We start from the raw sequence: 19,636 nt of genomic DNA, 5'->3' as shown, positions 1-19,636 counted from the left end.
AAGCTGTGGCATATTCACCCTGAGCGCCCACAATCACCCAGGAATTTAAGTTAGCGACCTTCAGGCATCGCCATTACCAATAAGACTCCAAGTGAAGAATCTCGTAATGAATAAATTCTGCAAAACTAACAAACATAATCAAGATCTATACACACAGCAGACCGAGATGTCTACTCAAGATACTCGTTCGGCATATACAGTGGCATCGAGTCCTCCCAGATCGTATCCGTGACGAGGGTCTTGTTTGATCCATCGTAGTTCATGACCATGATCTGGCCGTAGGGCTGGAAGGTGTCGTCGAACAGGGCGCTCTCGTCCTTGAAGCCGTACATGCCGGTACTCCACATGATGCGACCATCCTGGGACCAGACGGCACTAAAAGGTCATCACGTTAGCATTGCGTCTCGGGAGGGCGTTTTGGAGAGACGAGCGGGGTACTTACTGAGCATCGTTCGACAAACTGTCCGTCACGCGAGTGAGCTCGGAGCCATCCGGCCGGATGGTGTAGATATCGAAGCGGTCGGCGTACCACCGCGCGCCATAGGAACTCGTCCAGTTGTTGTTGCGGGTGAAGACAATGCGCTCGCCATCCGGAGACCAGCCGGGGGTGTTGTCCCAGCCCAAAGTGAGCTGGCGGGTCTCGCCGGTGGTGAAGTTGAGGATGTGCAGACCCTCGGGGGCGGCGGTTTCGAGGCTCCACTTGCGGTAGACCATGGCCGACCCATCGGGAGACCAGGAGGGGAAGCCTGCGTTGAAGGTGCCGTCGGTCAGGTTGGTGTGGGAGGTGCCATTGGTGAAGGTACGGAACAAAGTCGCATTGTTGGTCGCGCGTGAGGTGAACCAGGCGCCGAAGCCGACGACCAGCTCATCACCATCGGGGCTCCAGGAGGGCTGGAAGGCACCGGCTTGGCCTTCAGCCAGGTACTCAGCCTGGGTGGCGTTGTTGACGCTGTAGACGGAGTACGAGTCGAGGGCCTCGTGCACGTCGGCGTACAGCGGAGTGGAGATCACCAGCGAGCCGTTGGCGCTGCCCAGCACTTTCTGGGTGGAGGCCAGACGGTTGGTCGAGGGGTGGTGCATGGGGAAGACGTCCATGTAGCGGTACTCCCAGTCGTCGTCGAAGCTCCAGAGCTTCAGACCGGCGGCCTGCTGAGCCCAGTTCCAGGTCTGATAGACGATCTTGGATCCGTCGGGGGACCACCAGGGATCGCGGATGTTCGTCGAGTTGAACGCCTTGTGAGTCTTATCGGGGGTGGTGTAGTTGATTCCCTCGTAGGGCCCAGCCTTGACCAGGTATCCAATGTTGGAGGAACTGCCGATGTAGTGCTGGCCGACCTTGGGGTAGCTGCCAGAGGTGTGGGCCTGAATGTCAGTGCCCGTGGCAAAGTCCACGCTGTAGACTTGAGAGGAGACGGCGGCTTGCTGCTGGGAGACCCCGTGCGAGCCGTAGGTATCCTCACGGGTCATGTTGTTGTAGATGATGCGCTTTCCATCGCGCGACCACTGCGGAGTACCGAAGGAGTAGCCATCCTGGCGCACCAGCGTCCGCAGGCCGGTACCGTCCGGCCGGATCACGTACAGGCCCAGGCTCTGGGTGTGTTCCCATCCCACACCCTCACTGTGACCGGTCCAGTCAGTGTTGCGGTCCGAGCTGAAGACCAGCCACTCGCTGTTGGGAGACCACGAGGGCCGGAAGTGACCAGTGGGATACGTGTTGTCCGCCCGCGTCAGAGCGGTATCGGTCAGGTTCTGTGCAATGCCCGTCTTGAGATCCTTGACCCAGACGTTCATGGTGTAGTTGCCCTGCGTCGAGACATAGGCCAGCTGCTTGCCATTGGGGGATAGAACACCAATGTCCTCCGCACTGTCCGTCGTCACGAGGGCCTCGAGCCCAGTGCCGTCAGGGTGCACCCGGTACAGGTCCGACTGACCCGCACCGCGACGCTCGCTGGTGAAGACAATCCATTGACCATCCTGGGACCAGGATGGGTGGTAGTCGAAGGCGTGTGTCTGGTTGCCTAGAAGCTTAGTTGCGTTGGTACCGTCCGCATTGGCGATCCAGAGCTGCGAACCCGAAGGTCCGATACGGTTCACTGGTTGCTTGGATTAGCGGCCTGGCTCGGTTCACGGGGAGAATGGACTGTGAGCTGCACTTACAGTAGAAGATACCCTTCTTGCCTTCAATGGCTCCACTTTGAGTCTCAACGGAAGTCTCCTTGACCTGAGCGGCAGCGGCAGCGGCAGCAGCTCGTCTGGCATAGGGACACCCAACAGGAGCAGCAGCAGCCGCCTCATCGTTGGCGCGTGCTGCATAGGGACAGCCAGAGGCGGCGGCTGACCCGGCCACCAGGGCTGTCAATGCAACGGCACTGGGAAGGCGCATTTTGTCCTTGCAGTGAGAAGAGAAGGGGGAAAGGGATGAGTTGCAGAGATCGTCAGGAGTATCCAGGAGAAGACGACCCAGTCCTTATATAGCGGTGGCCGTTGGGACGGGGGTGTTTTGCGGTGGCTTCAAATGAATTTTCGGCTCGAGCTGATGGCTTAGCCCATATTGCTAAGCGACGAGACAGCCCATCAAAGGCGGCGCATTCGAATTGCAGGATTAGGATTCATCCGCCAGTGCGCGAAGGCGATGCTGAACGTGCATGCTTGGCATGAAAGGTTTCCCTCCGACCCCCGACCTTCTCTCCACTGTCAAAGATCAAGATCGACATGGATCCGGGGCAGGATTTCTGGGTTTGTGTGTTGCGGATGACGATCGTCCTTCTATCGCCGACTTGGCAGGGCATCGCCCTTCTTGGCTGGCCCTTGGCTGGCCTTTGGTTGGCCCTTGGCAGTCACGATAACAGCTCGTATTAATATATGGGCAATCTGGCATTGCCTTCGTGAGATCGCTTAATGCTCACACATGCCTGAAATCAGTCGAGAGTGAGATAGGAGCCCTCGAAGCGAGGCTTGGCTAGTAGTGTCATCATGTGCATCATGTGTATCATCAGGAGTCTCATCAGGAGTCTTATCAGGAGTCTCACTCACCGGGAGATATGACTTCAGCGCCAGTCACCGTGATGACGTTTCTCTTTCTCTTTTTCTTCTCTTTTCTTTCCTCTTCTGCCCGAACGCTCCACTTTCAAGGCTGGGCAAACCGAGGGCAAGATCAGATAACACCATTACAGAGCAAGAAGTGATATTATGGCAGGGGCCTGGCTGGCCCAAACCCACTAATCCACTAGAGAGGAAGGGATTTGCGCTCCGACCCGCATCGGTGGGAGCCCGTTTGCGGGAAACCGTCGGGATTATTCAGGGTCGAAAAACTCGAAACGCGTTAGAAAAGGTTGGAGATAGTACATAGCGGGTGAGTCGGTGATGAAAGAAGCAGACAGCTCCGATCTCCGACACGCCCCACGCAGCTAAAAAAACTATCCAGAATCCGACCTCGGCCCGGTCTCCGTCCATTCACCAGCCCCAAAGGTCCTTCTTCCAATCCCATGCTTGCGACTGGTGGTTGCCTAGAGGCCATCCCGCGGTGGTGATGACATTTCTTGACATTTCTTGACAATTCTCTCCATGTCCACGTACTCCTCCATCTCATGACAGCCCATGATGCTCGGTCGGTCTGCGCAGTGACGCAAATCCCCCAGACTTCGGGAGAAAGTCGAGTCGGCTTTAGACCTTACGTCCGAGGGCGACTGGTTCTGATACTGTCCAACAGGGACATTGCGTCCGAGAGGGAATGGTTCTGAGTCCTGACCCGTCGGCGGGCTAATCCGGCTATCATCATCGGCCGTCGGGATTGCAGATTGCAGGCACGGCCTGGAGATAACCTGCATGATTTATAATCCAGCGCCGGTTCACCTATCGGGCCAATGACTGTGTCGAGGATGTGTCGAGGATCGGGAGAATGAGATTGTGTTGCAGCAGAGTCCGGGCTAAGCCGGTGCAAGACGGAGGTCGGCGCTTCAGTGCTTCAGGGATGAAAGCTTTTGCAGCCAGGGAGCCAGGGTATATTCCATCTTAAATGGAACCCTATTCAGACTGCGAAGGAGCCTGCTTACTCTACTCCGGTCAGTGTCGGAGGCAATCCCTTCATTTCGAAGGCGAAGGTCCGAAGGTCCTGACCTTATTACGAGCAGTGAGATGATAGATTCATCTCTTGCAAGGTAAACGAGGCCAATTGTTTGAGGATAGGCTCGACGGGCGACCGCTGCCAGTGTGTAAGATCGCTATCCTTCGATCGCAATATGACTGGGACTTCTCCAATTTGACTAATGTACTGCTGGCCTGGTGGTATCCTGAAACGCCAATCGATCCTAGAGATCTTCCTTGAAATCTCCCTTGATGTTGCGTTGCGTTGGCTGAGAGCACATTGTTGTGAGTGGGATCGACCACTCTACAATCCTATGCCGCCACACTCCCGCAAACAATGAACCACGCCGGTCGCAGCCCGCCAGTATTTATTCCCCGTCGGTACTGGAAGCCTCAAACGAACCCTAGACACGGCCTAAGAGAAGCCCAAGATTATCACCAACTGGAAAGGATGAATAAGACTTGGATAGGGCAGGCTTGCCCGCATCCGGGATGACTTGCCTTCACAATCCACCAGGAGGAAACTCATCCCACGCCCACTCCTCGCCCGCCTCCCATATAAATAATAGCCTCAGCGAGCCTCAAATAGACGTCTGTTCTCCGAGTAATCTCCAACTCCAGTCTGAATCGATCGCACCTACACCTCAACCATGCCCTCCGCCAAACACCCCGTTCTCAGCCAAGACGCTCCTGCCCCGAGCCCGTTGATGTCGCAGGGCATCATCTCCAACGGCATGCTCTATTGCTCCGGCAGTCTAGGCATCGACCCCAAGACCAGCACTTTTGTCCCAGGCGACGTGGCTGACAGGACCGTAAGTTCTGCCTGGCACAATTACTTGATCATGTGATCATGTGTGTCTAATGCACCACGTAACGCAGGTCCAAGCCCTGCGCAATCTGGAACAGGTTCTCATCGCCGGCGGGAGCGACCTGAGCAAGGTCGTCAAGGTCACGATCTTCATCTCCAGCATGGCGCATTATGCCAAGGTCAACGACGGGTATGCCAGGGTCTTTGGGGAGTATGATGTCAAGCCGGTGAGCTTTTCCTCTCGATTTCATTGTTGTGGTCGGGTTGCTGTATAAGCTAGAGGTTAAAGTTGGGGGTCTTAGTGCCGTACCTGTGTGGGCGTGGCCAGTCTTCCGCTGGATGCGGAGGTTGAAATTGAGCTGGTTGCTGCTGCTTAGGCGTTGACGGGGATCTGAGCGTGTGCCGGACTTTAAGGATGGAGAAAATGGATTGAAATTTAACTGGATTGATATTGGGAGAGAGCAGTGATGGGAAGCGGATGCCCTAACTGCCGTGCCAAACAAGGGGCTTTGCGGTAGAAGGAGAGCAGGAATGACCTATTCTGCTAATGAAGATACATCAAGATACAACAACAGTGAGATAGTGCCGAGCAATAATCAGAGAAGACGGAAAAGAACCTCCGTCAATTGGGATATGATTTTTTTGTAAAATATTCTAGCCCGCCGGAAGGCTGCAGAGCAAGCCCTCCCTCAGCGGCTCGCGCGCTGCGGACCCCACATCACCTTCCTCCGGTCAGTGACATGCACCTTCCACATCACAGGGGAATCGTCCAGATCGCTTAGAGACACAGTCGCGACGTCCTCCTCGTCCTCCTCCGGCGGGTCGTAGATGCTAAAGACCTTCCAGGGCGCTCTATTTTCCGGCGTCGCCCGCTCCTCCGGGGGTGGCAGCTCCCCGCTGCGGATCTTCGCGTACGCCCGATCGACCTGCCCGCGCTCCATGTCCTCGTACCGCAGTGCCTGGACCACGTCCATGACAGCATCCCCGTCTCGTGGTACTCGTGGCCCCGCGGGAACTCGGTGTACAGCCGCACTTGGTCACCGCAGGTGATGATCCCGTACAGGCGCGCCGGCGGGAGCGGGTCGGCGCGCGCCAGCTTCATCCAGGCGTAGATGAAGTTGCGGATGCGGGGGTTCTCCAAGAGTTCCGGGGCCGTGGCGTAGGGAATGTCCTCGATGATGGAGAGGATTTTCATGCGATGCCTACCTTTGATAAAACAGAGCAAATCCCCATCTCAGCCAATAGGATAGATGTGCAACAACGAGTTTCCGTCAGGTAGTCAGTGCTGTTCATGCTACACTTGCTGTTACGCGGAGATCGCTGACAAAGTCATCTAGAAAGAAGTCACATCCGATCCTTGCCTCCACGGACATCCGAGATCCGCTCAGGGCGGGCCTTTGAAACTGCGGTCACGCTCGATATCGATATGCATAGATAAAAACTACGAAAGAGGGCGAAAAAATGCTACCGAGTACCTGTTTCGCGTCTGTAGCCAGATACGCTGCATTGAAAGCACTGCGCTGCAATCACCTTTGCATTGCGGCTGATCCCGTGCATGGCAAGATTCTGCCTCCTGTTCTAGTGCTGCTACGCAGCCAATAGACATCGCAGATTCCAGTGCTGCATCTCTTGCTCGCATATTGCTTGATCTGGCGGAGAATTCTATGAGGAATGTAAAGGCTCCTAAGGGGGTGATTTCAGCCTCCGCATACAAAAGACTCCTGTCAACCTTAGACTACGAGGTCCAATGTCGGCGGGAAGCCTGTGGCTACCATACTTGACACTAAACGAGCTTCTCAAAGCCACTGAGAAAGAGATAGAATCTCCAGAGGACTCTGCTTTTGAGGCAAAAGCTATATCGTCGGGTTAGAGATTACGTCGTGCCTGCACGTTGTGCGAACTAGCATACTATTTCCAATGGCCACGGATGAACCTCTCACAGGAAAGAGCCCGTGTTCCAAGATATGTCCTAGCCGGGGAGCAGAACCAATTCCCTATCTCTGCCGATAACCTTGCTGTGGATGGGAATTCCGACGGATATCCTGAAACAGCTGGATTGAACAAGGCTACTGGCTTTGGAAGAAGAAGTTACCAAGCTGGATCCTCAGTCCGGTCCAGTCGGTCTAATGCTTATCTGAATTGATGCCTTGTCGATCAGGCATCAACCATCCATCTTCTTACATTCAACAGTAGATATTCAATTCATACTTCATGTTGCAGCATTAAATGGCTTGTGGCCCAGCTCCAAATAAACTTTCGGCAACCCCCGGTTATGGATCGATCTCGGGAGTGAGAATCGGCATCCTTGGCGGGGTTGCCGCGATCATCACCCCTCACAGCGTATAAAGTAATGCCCCTGCATCTGTCACAACTCATGACTGAAAGTCTCCTTCAACAATACCCACAATGACAGCACCAATCCCTTCCACTCAACAAGGCGCCGTAGTTCTCAACCCGGGCCCAAACTACCGAATCATCCATCGCGATGACCTCCCCGTTCCCCAACCAGGGGACCACGAAGTCCTCGTCAAGCTGAGATGCACCGGTTTGTGGTAATTCTCCTCACCCTACTTCTCTTCTCTGCATTTCGTACCCGATTGATCAGACCCAAAACCGCCCTCGATACTGACGGCTTCCAGCCACTCGGAAATCCGCGCCACCTCCGGCTGGAGCAATTACAACGCGATCATCGGCCACGAGGGCATCGGCACCGTCGTGCAGACCGGCTCCCTCGCCCCGCGGTCCTTCCTCTCCGCCCGCGTCGGGGTGAAATGGCTCTACAGCGCGTGCACGCACTGCTCCGTCTGCACCTCCGGCCACCCGCACTACTGCCCGCACCAGCGCAACACCAGCCGCCACGTCCCCGGCACGCTGCAGCAGTACGTCCTGGCGGACGCGCGATTCCTGACCCCGATTCCCGAGACCGTGGCCGACGAGGTCGCTGCGCCGCTGCTGTGCGCGGGACTGACGATGGCGGGGGCGTTGGACCGGCTGGACGGCGTGCTGCAGCCTGGAGGCTCGGTGGTGATTTCGGGGTCCGGGGGCGGGCTGGGCCATCTGGGGGTGCAGATCGCGGCCCGGGTGAAAAAGTGGAGGGTTCTCGCGGTGGACTCCGGGGAGGAGAAGAGACGGTTGAGTCTGGAGGCCGGTGCGGCGGCGTTTGTGGATTTCCGGGCTGAGGATGTGGTGGCGCGCGTGAGGGAGCTCACACACGGGGAGGGGGCGCAGGCCACGGTTGTCGTGCCGGGGGATCCGGCCGCGTTCAGGGTGGCGGCCGACTTGGTGAGGAATCTGGGGACGGTGGTGTGTGTCGGGCTGCCGAGGAATGACTTCGAGTTGCCGGTTTCCGCGACGCTGTGTGCGGCTAGAGGTATGTTTCTTCCTCTCGGAGGCAGGATCCGAATTTGGGATTCAGGAGCTGATTGTGATGGTAGGGATCTCGATTGTTGGTAGCTCGGTGGGGACGGAGCAGCAGATGGCGGAGCTGTTGCGGCTGGCTGCTGAGGGGGTCATCACGCCTGCGGTGAAGTGTTATGGGTTTGATGAGACAGCGAAGCTGATTCGAGATCTTGAGGAGGATGCTATCACGGGGAGGGCTGTGGTCAGAATCCCCGAGGGAGAGTAAGAGTAGGCCTAGTCAGGAGAAGCGCTGGGTTATGGTTTAGTGAGGGTGAGTCTGCGACCTGTCTGTCTGGCGCATATCCTGTATGTAGCATTTTGAGAGACGACTATTGTTCACAGGTCTCGCAATTAAGCCTAAATAATCTCCAGGAGCTGCCAGAGTCTGTCCTATCGACTTATCGACCCCCTGCCACCATGCATGAGTTCAGGCTAAATCAGCAGATACTTAAACAGCACAGCCCTACTCCAATCCCCAGATCAGGCACTTCCAACCTCTAACCTCTAAGAATGACAGAATGCAGTTTCTAATCTATCTAGTGAATGCCCTACTAATCCCCCTCGTCACCGCAACCCGCCAGACCAACTACAACTACACCAACCCGATCCTCCCCGGATGGCATTCCGACCCGAGCTGCGCCTTCATCGCCGCCTGGGATGAGACTTTCTTCTGCACGACGTCGACCTTCCTCGCCTTCCCGGGGATCCCCATCTACGCCAGCAAGGACCTCATCCACTGGAAGCTGGTCAGCCACGCACTGTCCCGCCCGTCCCAGGCGCCGTTCCTGCTCAACGCCACCGGCCAGTCCGAGGGGATCTACGCCTCGACCCTGCGCTTCCACCAAGGCACGCTGTACCTGACCACGGCGCTGATCTCTTCGACCGCGCCCAACGGCAGCGAATTCCTCGTCTTCACGACCACGGACCCCTACGCGGACGCGGCCTGGAGCGAGCCGATCACCATCACCACGACCCTCACGGGCTACGACCCGGACCTGTTCTGGGACGCCGCCGACAACGACCGACTCTACCTCACCATCGCGGGGTACAACCACTCCGCCACGCCGCTCATCTTCCAGTCCGCCGTCGCGCTCCCCGACTGGACCGCCACCTCGTGGCGCTACCTCTGGAACGGCACGGAGAACGTCTGGCCCGAGGGACCGCACCTCTACCGCAAGGACGGATGGTACTACCTGCTGATCGCCGAGGGGGGCACCGGCACGAGCCACCAAGTCTCCATCGCGCGATCCAAGCGCGTCACGGGACCGTACGAGCCCTGCCCCGCTAACCCGATCCTCACCAACAAGAACACCCCCGAGTACTTCCAGACCGTCGGCCACGCGGACCTGTTCCAGGACCCGACCGGGAACTGGTGGGGCGTGGCGCTGGCCACGCGATCCGGGCCCGCATGGGAGATCTACCCCATGGGTCGCGAGACGGTGCTCTACCCCGCCGAGTGGGAGGAGGGCGCCTGGCCTCGACTCCAACCGGTCCGGGGGACCATGCGCGGACCGCTCCCTCCCTCCTCCCGAGCCGTGCAAGGCCAGGGTCCCTTTGTAGACGCGAGCGAGAGACTCTCCTTCGCGCCGGGCTCGCCCTGGCCCCCGACCTTGCAGACCTGGCGCCCCCAGCCCCCCGCCCCGGACCGGTCACTATTCACAATCTCCCCACCCGACCACCCGCACACGCTGCGCCTCACCCCATCCTGGGCCAACCTCACCGGCAACGCCTCCTTCACCCCCGGAAAAGACGCCCTCTCCTTCCTCGGCCGCATACAAACGAGCACGCTCTTCGAGTACGCGGTCACCCTCCACGACTTCACCCCGCGCATCGAGGCCGAAGAAGCGGGCGTCTCCATCTTCCTGACCCAGGCCCAACACGTCGATCTGGGGGTCGTGCTGCTGCAGGATGCCCACGGGCAACTGGCCCCGCATTTCCGCCTCCGCGTGGAAGCATCCGGCCGCCCGGATCTGGTGGCTCCCGACGCGGTGGTTTCGGCGGTTCCGGTCGCGTGGTGGGGGAGGGGGATTGTGCTGCGGGTGCGCGCGCCGGATGATGCGGGGTATGTGCTGTCTGCGGCGCTGGTGGGGAGCCCCGGGAGTGAGATTGTGCTGGGCAGGGCGAGTGCGGGGGTTCTTAGTGGGGGAAGTGGGCCGTTTACTGGTGAGTTCAATCACTCGGTACTTCAGTTGTTGCTGGGTGATGTGATGTCATGGGATTCGATGGGTGTTGAAGGCGGGCTAATCGTTGTCTAGGGACGCTGCTGGGGGTGTATGCCACGGCGAATGGGGGGGCGGGGGAGACGCCTTCGTACTGGAGTGATTGGACGTATGTGCCGGTGGCGCAGGAGGTTGATGCTGGGGTGTTTGTGGATGCTTGAGGGGATGGACTGTATGTCTGTGGATAAGGGTGCTTGGGATGCCGGGTGGCCAGTTGGCAAGGGGCAGGAACCGACTCAGGGAAGGGTACTGTACAACCTCCATGTATGCCTGGCAGCAGCTAGGGTGATGAGGCCACTCCCATGGATAATTGCGGAGAAACAAGTCTATACGCGCGTAGCAATGCCAAGCAGGCAGCTGCAGCGATCACCCCGCTTCACCCCGCGCGAAATCAGCCTGTAGGCCTTGAAATGTCTTCTGAGAGCATCGACAACAGGCTAAATCACAATGCATCCCAAACCAAGCCAATATCACCCATAACCAGACTGTCTCTCCAAAGCAGCAATTCATAACCGCCACACCACTGCATCATCACGAACACGGCGTCCGCCCATGGATAACATGCAGCTCAACAAACAACTGCTGGCGCTCGGGACTGGCCGAGAACTCAGCCTGCACCTCGGCGATCAGCGCGCGACACTCGTCCTCCGACCAGCCCAGCACCCTGGTGAAAAGCGCCATGGTCAGGGGTTCGACCGAGTCGATCGCGTGGGCCTGCATGAGGACGCCCAGCCGCTTGAGCTTGTGGTCGCGGGCCCACGCGCCGATGGGGATCTTGACGACCTCCTCGGTGACGTCGACGAAGGCGTTGCGGCGCAGCGTGTCGGCCAGCGTGTGCACGACGTTGAGGGGCTTGCCGAAGCGGCTCGACGCCTCCTGAAGAGAATGCTGCCACCGCGCGATGCTGGCGCTCGCGGGGAGAGTGGGCCCTGCGCGCGCCTGGGACTGGAAGTCCACCCGGAACTCCTGGATCTCGTAGTATCCGCCGGGCACGAGGTGCCGGTGCGCCTGGGCGAAGAGGCCGTTCCAGTCGGCGATGGAGCCGACCATGTTGCGCTGGTGGATGAAGTCGAACGCCTCGGCGGGGGAGTAGGGCCAGGGGGCTTCGATGTCGTCGATGATGAAGTCGAGGTTGGGGGGCACACTGGATGCGAAGGACACATGGGTTCAGTCAGTGCACAACGACACAGGGATCTAGCAATGTTATGATGTCGGCAGCGAACCAGGTAGGTTGGATCGGACTCAGATCATTCCCCAGCACGCGGGCCTGCGGCATCTCGTCTGCGATCTCCACGGCCCAGATCCCCGTGCCCGTGCCGAGGTCGAGGATGCGTCGCACGGGTCCGCGCAACGGGGCTTGGTAGAGCTTCCCCTGCAAGGCCATGCGGAAGATGTAGTGGACCATGTCGAGACGGTCCTGCTCGGCTTCATCGTTGGGGAACGGGTATTCGCCTTCCCGGTAGGCATGGTAGCGGCGGCCGTTCTCGAAATTGTAGTCCTGGACGGAGGAGGCAAGGGAGGTGGTGAAGGAGTGGCTGTCGCTGGCGTAGTCCTCCTGGTGCGAGTCATCGACGTCGATCCATGTCTTATCGGGGTGGTCGGGGGGCATCATTTGGGTGGCTAGAAAGAGCAAACAGTGCTAGACCCGGGGGGGTGGATGGATGGGACCAGGAATTCGGAGCTTTCCTTCACTAATAAGATGTGGGGTTCAGCTTCGCGGGTTTTACCGGCATTGTCCTAGTCACAATGGCTAGGTGATGGGTACTGTACTGTACCAGTTTGTACTAGACTAGACTAGAGAATTTCTAGTCTGTGAAGACGGCTTTGATAGAGTTGATCTGATGTGTTTTGGGCTAGTATCGTATCGATTATCTTACTAGTAGTCTGGCTTCTGTATGTGGCCGCCTCCTATTGGACGGATCGACTCAGCGAGCATTTGTTGATAGATCCAGCAGGCGGTTGGGCAAGATTGATTGGTGAGAAAGTCCCCAGATACCCAGTGCCATGCGATGGCACTGCACGATGACCGCAGTGAAGGGTTCGTCGGGGGTCTAGAACCAGGATATACCCCACTTTGCCGTCGTGGAGAGTGGGCCCATTTGCTAGTCCTGCTCCGCGGTGGTCAAAAAGAGTCCAGGACTCCAGGGCGTGGTAGAATCGATTCTATTCTTACTTCTTCCGCTTAAATCATAAGTATGGCGTGACCATTAATTGTTGACTCAGGATACGTTAGTAATGACATGATAGCTGTCATGGTCGGAAGTGACTTCCATAATACTACAACGCGCAACCCGTACTTGGAGTAGAAAGAAAGAAACAGAAAGATTGAGCAAGATAGGAGAAACATTCCTAAGTCAAGCACAAGTTGCAATAGAAAGGATACATGCTCAAACCTCAATCCAGCGTGATGCAGAGACTCCTTACCGATGAACGGATAGCAATGAAGAAAGCCCTAACCACGCCCATCTGCAACAATGAATCGACTCTCAGTCCCAACCACCCCAATTCACCTATGATACAGTGCACGATCTCCATCTCCATCCCCATAACCAACCTCAATCAAACTCCCAACACCGTCCCATTCTCCCTCCTCACAAACTCCCAAAACACATCCAACTCCGCACTCCTGGCCCCATCGACCACAAACACCGCCGGCTTGCCCAACGGCGCCTGCACCGTCACCGTCTGGCCCGCGCGATACTTCACCCCGGACCACACATGCAGATACGAGCGGCCGCGGACATCCCCGGCCGGCAAATACACCTCCACCTCACGCCGGCCCTCATCCAGCACCGGCGCCACATACAGATCGCTCCCCAGGAAGAAACTCTCGTAGCTGATCTGCCGCGCCCGCGCATCCTCCGGGTGGTACAGCACCGGCATCCGCAGCAGCGGCCACCCCTTGGTCTCGGACTCGGTCCGCAGCACCCGTCTCCGGTACGGCCCCAGCGCCGCGAACAGCCTCGCGTTGTACGCGAAATACGCGTAGGTGGAGGCGTTGCTGTAGAACTGCGCATTGACCTGGGGGACGTTGCCCTCGTGGGACCGGAAGAAGGCGCTACTGACGGCGGCGAGTTCGCCCCACCGGCCCAGCAGCTCCGGGGAGCGGGGGATCGCCCCCGAGGAATTCGGGAGGCGCGGGGGCTCGAAGATGGTGGTGTAGCCCCCGATGTCCGAGTGGCTGTGCGCGTAGCCCGAGACGCCCATGTGGGCCATGATGGTGACGGCGGATTTGATGCCGTCGTTGCGCGTCCAGGCGATGGCCTGGTCGCCGGCCCAGAAGAGGTTCATGTGGCGGTTGGCGCCCATCGAGGCCGAGCGGTGGAAGGTGACCATCTCCGCCGCGAGCGGGGTGGTCGCCGCCACCCCGCGCTGGAAGGCCGCCCAGTCGCGCGGGTAGCGGTTGTGGTAGGTGAATGCGTCCTCGCCTGCCGGCAAATGGGCGAGTTGCGTGTCCGCGGTGATCGGCGTGTACTCGCCGAAATCCCACATGCAGCCGGAGATGTTGGCGCTCCAGACCTGGTCGCGGAGCACGGCGGCGAACCACTGCCGCGTGGCCGCGTTGGTCAGGTCCAGGATGCCCGCGTCGATGCCCTTGCCGCTGGAGATGATGGCCGTCGTGTTGGTCGTCGTGTTCTGCACGGTGTAGTGGTGCTGCGTGGCTTCGAGGAAGAGGTTGCGGCGGTAGCCGTCGGATTTGCTGCTCACGTTGGCGAGGAACGGGTTGACGTAGGCGAGCGTGCGCACGTTGTGCTCGCTGCGCAGCGCCTGCACGAACTCGCTCCACGTCGGGTATAGGTCGGTGTCTGGTTCCCAGTTCCACCACAGGCGCGAGATGTTGATGTGGCCGTAGGGGGCGGATTGGAGGTGCGTGCCGGACCTGGGATGGGTGGGGGTGGTGTTGTTAGTGGTAATCGGGTTGGATGGGGTCGCGAGCAATGTGGACTTACCAGTCTTGCAGCCAAACCGCCGCGACGGGGCAGTCGTGCTGCAGCCCTTCTTCGACGATGCGGTTCACCTTGTCCTGGCCGCCTTGGATGCCCAGGACGGCGCCCTGGTCCACCCATTCGGGCAACGAAGGCATCCGCCCCGTGTACTCGGTGAGCATGGTGATGCCCTCCAGCATGTTGTCGGCCTTCATGAAGTGCCCATGCACGGTGAGGGCGTCGTAGCGGACCGAGACGCTGTCGGGGTCGCGGAAGTCAAAGGCCGCGTACGCGCTGTCGTCCTCCAACAGGTAGAAGACGTGGCCGTCGGAGCTGATGTACTGGGGGATCGCAGTGTAGGTGGTATAGCGGTCGCCTCCGCTGAAGAAACTCTGCGAGTCCTCGATGGCTGTGTAGGGCTGGTCCCCGCGGCCGACCCCCTGCTCACGGGAGAAGATCGGGATGGTCTGGTTCTTCATCGAAGCGAAGGAGGCCTGGGCTCCCAGGCCATAGAAGTCCTCCGAGGGGTGCGAGCCGAAGGTGAGGTAGAGTCGCTCCATGGGGGCGCTGGCATCGCGGCCTGCGTCGACGTTCACCTCGAAGGCAACGCGGTCGGACAGATTAGCCGGAACCCAGAAGCTGCTCGAGTATGCGATGTCCTGGTTGCTGCAATTCAGCAGGTAGCCTTGCACCGTCACACCATGGCCCAGACTGTCCGGACGAGTCGACCGCGCGACATCGGTGACGTTCTGGCCCTGGCAGCGGCCCTGATCGACATTGGTGATCTTGAAATTCCCACTCGAGTCGACAATCTGATCCTTCCCGGCGCTGGCACTGAGGAAGCTTTGACCGGGCACCGTGCTGAGGACGGTCTGGTTGTGTTGAAGGATGGACACCTGGTGCCGGTCGGACTGCCAGGCGAGTTCGAATCCGTTGCCCAGAGGCCAGGTGGAGCGAGCTTGTCCTAGCGACAAGGAGGTCGCAAGGACGGCCAATGCGCCGAGATGAGAGCGTGCCATGTTGGGGCCTTGATTTGGTCTCCCGCATTGTCTCGAGGGTTATCCGGGATTTTATAGTTTCGTGCCGTCGGGATTTGAGGAGTGAAAATTCGCTATTCGCGTGGGACGAAGCATTGCCGACATGGCTTGATCGGTGGGTCAGTGAAGCCTCAACTGTGTTGTGGTTTGAAGGGCATTGTCTATATCGCGCAGAGGAGAAATGGTCGTGGACAGCCCTATTCCGGGAGTACGGGTGGCATTCACTTCGAATCTCTGCTCGGATGACTTTCCTCATCCGCAACCGCACCGTCATCGCAGCCTGCAGCCAAGGTCAGCGGCTGGGATAGGTAGTGGACCTCGTCGGCAAACAGACCGAACGATTTGGGCAGGGTGAGAGGCCGTTGGCTGCAGTCGAATGGGATCGGAAGATTTCGTGAAGGGTTTGGGGGAAAGTGACGATACTTGCCGGATAGAGTGGCGGTTCCCCACTGTTTCTGGGGAATCCGGAGAGATGGGCTCCACCGGGGCTCGACTTCTCGGGTCGAGGTTGGGCGTTGAATTCGCTGTGCTTGGCTCGGTCGCTTAGCTTGCTTGGACTTTTGATTAAGGCTGGGCAGTGAGGACAGCCACTGCCGTCATTTGTGTGAATCTGAGGGGTTTGGGATGTCTTGGAAATATATTCGCGGTAGTGATGCTGGACTGCTTTATCTGCTATCCACGACTCTCCACCAGCATGAGTTGACACATGTGAGTCGGGCAATTCAGCCTAAATACAGGGACGAGGCATCATAGAAGTGTAAGTGCGAGGCAGGACTATTGAATGAAAGTCCCAAGAAACGACTAGTGGCCGAGTTTGTGGATTGTTCGAGTAAAGAGGTTGAGATGGTTAAAATAGCTGCACGTAGGATTGAAAGTAGGATATATTACATAGTAGTGACGCCTATCTTCAACAATGGCCGGGTGGCGCAATGGTAGCGCGCTGCCTTCCGGTTGAGGATGTGGCAGTGGTTGCGCGTTCGAGTCGCGTCTCGGTCGTTCCTTTTTTACATTCTTTTTTTCTGCTCTTCCCTCCCTTCCTTTTCTCAGAGTTCTTCCTGTTGAAACACACACACACACACACACACCGATCAGATACAACCGATAATTCACTGCTTGGATTCGGAAATGTACGGTGCTATATTTGCATCCAATCCTTATCATTATGTTATCCACCACCCATTCTCTTCTCTGTCGAACTCCACAACCCTCACACCTCCCCCAAGACAATCTCAGCAGCCTAGCACTCAGTCAGTCAACAAGTCAACATCCCCACCGCATCAAGAGAAAGTGACTCACTCTCTCCGCAACCCCATACATCGGCGCCTGATAATGCGCCGCCAGCGGAATCGGAATGACCCCCGCATCGACCACCCGCAGCCCCTGGATCCCCAACACCCTACAATCGCCATCGACCACCTGTCCCATGGCACAAGTCCCTGACGGATGGAAGACGGTACCCGCGCCCATCTTCCGCGCGCGACTCTCAATCGCCTCATCCGACCAATCCTCGCGGAGGGCGTCGTCGACCCCCCATTCCACGGCATTTAGCCCCTCGACCGCCTGGATCGCGCGCGCACAGCTCCGCACGCACTCGTACAGCGCCGAGCGGTCGACGGGTGAGGCGAGCAGGTTGGGATCCAGGATGGGCGGGTCGGCGGGGTCGGCGGAGCGCAGGGTGACGGTGCCACGCGAGACCGGGTCCACGAGGATGTGGGCGATGCTGAAGACGCGTTTGCCGGGCCAGCCGGGCGCGAGGGGGGTGCGGGTGCATGTGTCGACGGAGGTGTAGCTGTTCGCATACTGTCAGTGAATGCTTTAGTAAAGTGAGCTGAAGGTGCTAGGCGCTTACACCGTGAACGCCTCCACCTGCAGCTTGCCTTCTGCCGAGTAACGCTGGTACTGGTCCGCAGGGAGGAATTGTCGGGCCAGCTCGCGGGTGCCCTGGTCGGCGGGCGCGAAGGAGATCCAGTCGTAGGGCAGCCCCGCGGTCCAGTCGAGGTCGGGCCCCTGCATTTCGCCATCGCCCAGGACCGCGTTGGGGAGGTCGATGGCCCAGTAGGTGAAGATGGCGGGGTGGTCGGCGTAGTTGCGTCCGACGGGGAGGTCGAGGATCGGGGCGATCTGGTGTCGTGCCAGCTCCGCGGTAGGGCCGATGCCACTGCACGTACAGTACATCCATCCCGTTAGCATGCCCTAACTTGTATCTTAGGATAACTTCTAGTCATGACACGTCATGACCCAAGATGACTGGGTGGTCCCACCTCAAAAGCAGGATCTTGGGCGAGCTCTGCGCGCCCGCAGAGAGAATGACTTCCTTGCTCGCCTCGACGTAGAAGCGCTCATGCGTGTCGGTATCGCCCACAGACCGCAGGACGACCACTCCTTTCGCCGCGCCCTGCTCCACGACTATCTTCTCCACCAGAGACCGGGTCCACAGCGTGACATTCTCCCCGAGCCCGTAGCCAGCAGCATAGCTCCTCAGCCCCTCGTAGGTGGAGTTGAACGCCTCCGCGTACCCCTCGGGGTTGCCCCCGTTGATATCCAGCGCGTGCTGGCACCCGCGCAGCTCGTGGAACCGTCGACTCTTCTCGCGAAGGGGATAGTTACGCGGCCTGCCGCTGTTCGTCGCATGGCTGACCTGGTGCCGATCAGCATTATTCACTTGTCCCTCAATCTCCCCCAGAATCACGATCGGACCTTAATTGGACCGTCGTGGCCGTGCAGATCCGTAGTGGGAAGCCCGCGCTCGCGCAGATCCGCCGAGGGGAACCAGGTCTCCGACTTCTTGAAGTACGGCAGGAGACTGCTCCACGACCACCGCGGGTCTTGCACGAGCTCGGCCCATTGATCGCTACCCCGTACCTGGAGTTAGTACTTCATCCGTGAAGAATTGTACAGAGGAAAGGAGGGGGGGGGGGGGGGGTACTAATCAACGGCGGGCCCCCGCGTGAAGGTCTGGTAATTCACCGCGGAGCCGCCGCCCACGATCTTGCCGGACGTGAGATTGACGACCTCGCCTCCGAACCCCCGGGCCTGGGGCACCGAGCGGTAGTTCCACTCGAGGTTCGAGTCGAAGCCCCCCATGATGCCCAGGGTGGGGAGCACGCGGTCGTCCTTGTCGACCCCGGCCTCGAGGAGGAGGATGCGGAGGTGGGGGCGCGCATGCGAGATGCGACTCGCGAGGACGCAGCCTGCAACATGATTCAGTCTTTAACCTCTAATTCATAGTTGGGGAGGGGGCTACCAGCGACACCCGCTCCGACGATCACGAGGTCAAAGGAGAGTTTGGGGATTTCGGGATCCATGATGAGACGTGCTTGCGAGTTCAAAGTACTTTGCAGGCAAAGGAGTGTGCCAGATGACAATGGCTGTCACCTTTATATCTATGCACTGAGATGATAAGTATACCGGTGATGAGAAAGTGGCTGCGACGCATCCATGGGTTGCAGTAAGCTGACGGGAGGAGCAGAGCGTATCTCGCTCTTTCCATGGCTTTGCGGGTTAGCGTGCGGATTGCCCCGCATCGGCAAGAGGATTATTGCCCCGCAGCAGACCTTGATGTCAGTTTTGCTGGAAATGAACTTGAATTGTGACTATCATGCATAAGATGATAACACTGCTTCCGCATGCACATGCTGCCGGGTTCGGATCCGCCGGGAGGAGCTCGTACAAGGTTGGTTCTGGTGTTGCATTGTAGAGATCTAGAGCTCTACTTACAGCCCACCTCTCCATCTGGATCCCTTTATCTGTGAAGCAGGCAGTTGGCCTGAACATAAAGATAGCCCATCTGGGATTGACTTTGGTGCAGATCATGTGCAACTCAGGAGGGTATTGAGACAGAACTGTAGCCTTCACCTTGCAGTACAAACCTATCCATTAACCCTATCCCTCTCATACTTCCCTCCTCCCTTGTTCTCCACCCCCATCAGCTCATTCACCTGTCTGTAGCTCATCAGCAGATTCTATCGCTGTACTAGCGCCACCATGACCAACAGGATGAATTCATTACCTCCCCAAAATCTCTTCCCTTGACTACCGAAGAAGCTTAACCATCCTTATTGGGGTCAAGACAGCTAGGCCTGGAGGAGCACCAGACCCAAGATACCAGCGTCCGTGAAATTATCTCCATGAAACAGATGCACTCCCCTTCTTCCTTAGCCACCC

At 58.3% G+C, this 19,636-nt stretch overlaps 7 protein-coding genes and 1 non-coding gene across 8 annotated transcripts; 4 read left to right on the top strand and 4 right to left on the bottom strand.

The window, feature by feature from the left end:
• Positions 1–170: 170 nt before the first annotated feature.
• BO66DRAFT_438717 (tricorn protease N-terminal domain-containing protein) lies at positions 171–2,383 on the bottom strand (the record flags this gene model as incomplete). The annotated part of the gene is made up of 3 exons (XM_025651086.1): positions 171–375; positions 443–2,093; positions 2,158–2,383. The coding sequence occupies 3 exons, from the start codon at positions 2,381–2,383 to the stop codon at positions 171–173; spliced, it is 2,082 nt and encodes a 693-aa protein (XP_025503836.1).
• Positions 2,384–4,733: 2,350 nt separating this feature from the next.
• Positions 4,734–5,268, top strand: BO66DRAFT_452013 (Endoribonuclease L-PSP; the record flags this gene model as incomplete). Its single annotated transcript, XM_025651901.1, has 3 exons — positions 4,734–4,895; positions 4,963–5,118; positions 5,194–5,268. The coding sequence occupies 3 exons, from the start codon at positions 4,734–4,736 to the stop codon at positions 5,266–5,268; spliced, it is 393 nt and encodes a 130-aa protein (XP_025503835.1).
• Positions 5,269–7,297: 2,029 nt separating this feature from the next.
• On the top strand, positions 7,298–8,585 carry BO66DRAFT_420629 (zinc-dependent alcohol dehydrogenase; the record flags this gene model as incomplete). Its single annotated transcript, XM_025649890.1, has 3 exons — positions 7,298–7,443; positions 7,531–8,261; positions 8,326–8,585. 3 exons carry the CDS (start codon positions 7,298–7,300, stop codon positions 8,514–8,516), a joined length of 1,068 nt encoding a protein of 355 aa, XP_025503834.1. The 3' UTR covers positions 8,517–8,585.
• Positions 8,586–8,668: 83 nt separating this feature from the next.
• On the top strand, positions 8,669–10,670 carry BO66DRAFT_452004 (uncharacterized protein; the record flags this gene model as incomplete). Its single annotated transcript, XM_025651900.1, has 2 exons — positions 8,669–10,453; positions 10,546–10,670. The coding sequence occupies exons 1-2, from the start codon at positions 8,809–8,811 to the stop codon at positions 10,668–10,670; spliced, it is 1,770 nt and encodes a 589-aa protein (XP_025503833.1). The 5' UTR covers positions 8,669–8,808.
• Positions 10,671–10,891: 221 nt separating this feature from the next.
• BO66DRAFT_392096 (class I SAM-dependent methyltransferase) lies at positions 10,892–12,150 on the bottom strand. The gene is made up of 2 exons (XM_025647424.1): positions 11,733–12,150; positions 10,892–11,653 (listed from the first exon to the last, which is right to left on the bottom strand). Exons 1-2 carry the CDS (start codon positions 12,116–12,118, stop codon positions 11,041–11,043), a joined length of 999 nt encoding a protein of 332 aa, XP_025503832.1. The 5' UTR covers positions 12,119–12,150; the 3' UTR covers positions 10,892–11,040.
• Positions 12,151–12,962: 812 nt separating this feature from the next.
• BO66DRAFT_93893 (alpha-glucosidase) lies at positions 12,963–15,553 on the bottom strand. Its single transcript, XM_025653720.1, has 2 exons — positions 14,460–15,553; positions 12,963–14,389 (listed from the first exon to the last, which is right to left on the bottom strand). The coding sequence occupies exons 1-2, from the start codon at positions 15,452–15,454 to the stop codon at positions 13,069–13,071; spliced, it is 2,316 nt and encodes a 771-aa protein (XP_025503831.1). The 5' UTR covers positions 15,455–15,553; the 3' UTR covers positions 12,963–13,068.
• An 834-nt stretch (positions 15,554–16,387) lies between these two features.
• Positions 16,388–16,468, top strand: BO66DRAFT_t162. Its single transcript has one exon. It is a non-coding gene; the product is annotated as a tRNA-Arg (tRNA).
• A 211-nt stretch (positions 16,469–16,679) lies between these two features.
• Positions 16,680–18,894, bottom strand: BO66DRAFT_420625 (GMC family oxidoreductase; the record flags this gene model as incomplete). Its single annotated transcript, XM_025649889.1, has 7 exons — positions 18,717–18,894; positions 18,399–18,663; positions 18,170–18,323; positions 17,734–18,110; positions 17,322–17,630; positions 16,769–17,261; positions 16,680–16,709 (listed from the first exon to the last, which is right to left on the bottom strand). Exons 1-7 carry the CDS (start codon positions 18,775–18,777, stop codon positions 16,680–16,682), a joined length of 1,689 nt encoding a protein of 562 aa, XP_025503830.1. The 5' UTR covers positions 18,778–18,894.
• Positions 18,895–19,636: the final 742 nt, after the last annotated feature.

This window comes from Aspergillus aculeatinus (assembly GCF_003184765.1).
Source record: "Aspergillus aculeatinus CBS 121060 unplaced genomic scaffold BO66scaffold_25, whole genome shotgun sequence".
NCBI lineage: Eukaryota > Fungi > Ascomycota > Eurotiomycetes > Eurotiales > Aspergillaceae > Aspergillus > Aspergillus aculeatinus.
The sequence above is the reverse complement of the archived record's forward strand: the minus strand, read 5'-3'. Positions and strand labels throughout refer to the sequence as shown.